Source organism: Octopus bimaculoides, chromosome 4 (genome assembly GCF_001194135.2).
Source record: "Octopus bimaculoides isolate UCB-OBI-ISO-001 chromosome 4, ASM119413v2, whole genome shotgun sequence".
NCBI lineage: Eukaryota > Metazoa > Mollusca > Cephalopoda > Octopoda > Octopodidae > Octopus > Octopus bimaculoides.
Window position 1 is genome coordinate 145,368,596 of NC_068984.1, and position 4,003 is coordinate 145,372,598.

The window sequence follows — 4,003 nt, forward strand, 5'->3', positions numbered from 1 at the left end:
TCATTAATGGTTTTCGGACGATTCTTGTACACTGATCTTTTACTTGCTCCCCAGAAAAAAAGTCTGGTGGTGTTAAATCAGGTGATCTTGGCGGCTAAAGTCCCTTCGAAATAATCCGTTCACCGAAAAACTCTTGAAGTAGCGCCATGGTGATGCGCGAAGTATGTGCTGTAAGCTCCATCTTGCTGAAAGCATATATGTGTGTGTGTGTGTGTGTGTGTGTGTAGCTGTTGTTCTTGTTGAGGCTGAGCTCGATATCCGAATCAATGTATAGTCGACTCGAGTATCGGGCATGTATAAAGAAAGAACTTCAACGAATACACACTGCCAGTGATGATTTGCAGCAATGAAATATGGGATCTCAGCACTACCATCATGGACGTCCTCATTGTAGCCCAACGGAAAATGGAATGAAACATGCTTGGCATCACATTGCGAGACCAGGAAACTAACGCCTGAATACGACAGTAAATGAAAGTCAACGTCATCAGAAAAGCCAAATGAATAATAAAATTAAAAAATATATATATTTACCAAAGCCGTGACATGAAATTAGTTGCGTCCACGTATTCTGACCACAAACAGGCCTCACCACCCATCATCAGGTTTTCTAGTTTCGGGTCATCTAAGAAGAACATTTTCGATTATTAGTGACTGAAAGAAGTAAGATATCAAAGAATATCTGGAAAATTAACCCTGTGGCGGACCAGCGTCCTGTTCAGTGGGGATGGGGTCTGGAATGGCGTAGTCTGAGTCACTTGTACGCCATGGAACTGAGTCAAATCCCGGCATTATCAGTTCTAAACCTCACGGCAGACCTAAGAAATGTTTGTGCGCATGCGTGTGTTCATACATATAAAGTATTGATTGGTTAACCAGTGCTTGGGTCACGTTCGTACATGCACACATATATACCTACATACACATACACATGTATATACATACATGCACAAATATAGACACACACACATATACACTTTCGCTCACGGAAACACGCAACGCATCATAAGTCGTGAGTTCAGCCAGAAACCGAACTCACGACTTAATGATCCTGATCCCATCACTCTAACCACTGGACTACTCGCCTTATCAGCTGCAGTTTGTAAACCCAATTCATTCAATAGCTTTTTATGAGATCTTTCCTAAATCTAATTTATGACTTCCTTTTACGCAAGACTAAAATTTTATTATTATGATGGTGGTGTTGGTGGTGATGGTGGCGGTGGCGGTGGTGGTATACAGTGTCGGCGGCGGCGGCGGTTACTAGGAAAGCTTTAAGGACGGCGGTGAGGACAGTGACAACGATGACAAGAAAGGTGTCCAAGGACAAAACGACGAAGCTGACGACGACGATGGCGGTGGCGATGACAACGCTCAATGTATGACGATAGCATTTGCGGATGATGAAATAATTGACTGACTCCATATTTGCTCAGTGTGAAGGCCTGGTAAGTGGTTAAGGTGTTACACTCATCATCACAAAGTCGTGGTTTCGATTACTGGACCGGGGTGGTACATTGTGATCTCGAACAAAACAATGCGTTTCGTACTGCTCCAGTTCACTCAGCTGTGAGTGAGTAACCCTACGAGTGACTGGCGTCCCTTCCCGGGGAGAGTTCTAGGGCTTGAGACAATACTTACTTTACGTGTATGTTCAACGCAGAAAGAAGGTAAGGACTGACATCTACAAAGGTAGAGAGAAACTCACCTGTAAAATCAGCGGGGTCACAGAGATATAGTGACTCCCAGTCCGGACCGTAATTCACATAATTGAGATACCAACATGAAGAAAGAATCATTTTGTAGCCCTTCTGGGCCACCATCATTGAATAATTTTGCCAGTTATCGTAGATGTCCCAGAGCGATGTATCCTTCCAAATTTGAACCAACGTGTCATATTTCGGCTGGAATGAGAAAGAATTGGAAGTAATGATGGTTTTAAATTTCGGCTCAAAGCCAATTATGTTAGGAGGAGGGAGAAAGTCGATTATAAAAACATGAGTAAAGGATAAAAGGCTAAGCTGACCTCGGCCACATTTAAAGTGGGAATGAAAAGAGCCGCAAGGAAGCCGCTAAACATTTTGTCCGATATATTAACATTTCTGCCACATTAGTATCTGAAAGAATAATTCTTTCTACTGTAGGAACAAGGCCTAAAATTTTGGTGCGTATCTGGTACTTATTTCCTCAGTCCCAAGGACGAAAACAAAGTCGGCCTCGGTGGAATTTGAACTCAGAATGAACGAAATGTCGCTAAGCATTATATCGGACGTGCTAACGGTTCTGCTAGCTCACTGCCCTAGTATTGGATGTCATAATTATTTATTTCTTTATTGCCCACAGGGGGCTAGACATAGAGGGAACAAACAAAGGGATTAAGTCGATTACATCGACTCCAGTGCGTAACTGGTACTTTTTTAACCGACCCCGAAAGGCGGATTTTGAACTCAGAACGTAACAGCAGACGAAATACCGCTAAGCATTTCGCCCGGCGTCCTCACGTTTCTTATTTCTTTATTGCCCACAAGGGGTTAAACATAGAGGAGACATACAAGGACAGACAAGGGGATTAAGTCGATTACATCGACCCCAGTGTGTAACTGGTACTTAATTTATCGACTCCGAGAGGATGAAAGGCAAAGTCGACCTTAGTAGAATTTGAAATCAGAGCGTAAACACAGACGAAATATTGCTAAGTATTTCCCCTGGCGTGCTAACGTTTCTGCCAGCTCGCCTATAATAATAATTATTATTATTATCAGTTGAAGTAATAATTATTATCATTTCAAATCCATTAAAGTGGTGAGTTGGCGGCGGAATCGTTACGGGGTCAGACAAAAACAGAAAAAATGCTTAACCGTATTTGTTTCGACTTTACTTATGTTCTGAGTTCAAATTCTTCCAAGGTCACCTTTGATATTCATACGCTTGAGGTTGATACAATAAGTACTGGTCAAACACTAGGGGCGATGTAATCGACTCGCCCCCACCCCTCCTCAAACATTTCTGGCTTTGAACCTCTGCAACATACCAGAGTCCCGTTCAAGGGAATATTGTGTTCTTTGTCACTTATACGCCAAGGAAGCCGAGTAGCTAGCCTTAGGAGGCCTAGGGCTAGAGAGAAACAAAAACAGGGTATAGTCGATTCTTTCAACCCCGTACTTGATTGGTACTTTATTTATCGAACTTGGAAGTAAGAATAAAGAAATGAATTTGTCCAATGTTTGAAATCAAAACGTAAAGAGCCGTAACTATATGACATAAGGTATTTTGTCATGCACTCTAACGATTCTGATAATAAACGGTCCGTGATGATTGTAAATATTGATTCGGAGATAAACTCAACTGATAAACGAAGAGTGTTGATATTAACTGTAGCAACTAAATAGTTAGTCTAAGTTTCAAATACAATAGTTTATTGATTAATCAGGTTGTTTTGAAGTTCATGGGTTGTTGAGAGATGTCATAGCAATTCTGTCGGAGTAGCTAATAAGGATCAAGCAAACGTTAATGTTAAGCTAAGGTTTACTCAAGGAACACAGCTGATCTTAACGGCTGTTTTATTTCGTCCTCAAAACCATTTGAGATGATTCAGCTACCGGGTATGCCCTATAACACTCTTTTATTCGTTTCAGTCGCTGGACTACGACCATACTGGAGCAGGCTTTGAAGGGTCCAGTCGATCAAATCTAACCCAGTACTTGTTTCGCTTTGAAATCTGGCACCTGCTAAGTCAGGCCAACACCAGTTTTTTATTGGTCCTTCATCGATGGGAGGCAACCACACTCACACACGTACATACACACCCATACACACATACATGACGAGCTTCTGTGCGGTTTCCATCTACCAAATTCATTGGTCGGTTCAGAAAGTTCCAGTTAAATCTTCAACTCTGAAGTTTGAAGCAGTAAACTAGTTAATGTAAGATATCTAATCTTAACCACTCACCTTCACATAGCTACATATACACATGTATATATATATACATTCATATATATAT

General features: G+C 41.5%; 1 protein-coding gene across 1 annotated transcript in view; it reads right to left on the reverse strand.

Moving 5' to 3' along the window:
* Positions 1 to 4,003, reverse strand: part of LOC106878756 (beta-hexosaminidase subunit beta) — a 31,009-nt gene that overhangs the window by 7,346 nt on the left and 19,660 nt on the right. Inside the window, exons 9-11 of the mRNA XM_052967697.1 lie at positions 3,032 to 3,098; positions 1,709 to 2,072; positions 535 to 625 (exon numbers count right to left, since the gene is read on the reverse strand). Coding sequence (XP_052823657.1) covers positions 535 to 625; positions 1,709 to 2,072; positions 3,032 to 3,098 — 522 coding nt within the window. The remainder of the gene's footprint in view (positions 1 to 534; positions 626 to 1,708; positions 2,073 to 3,031; positions 3,099 to 4,003) is intronic.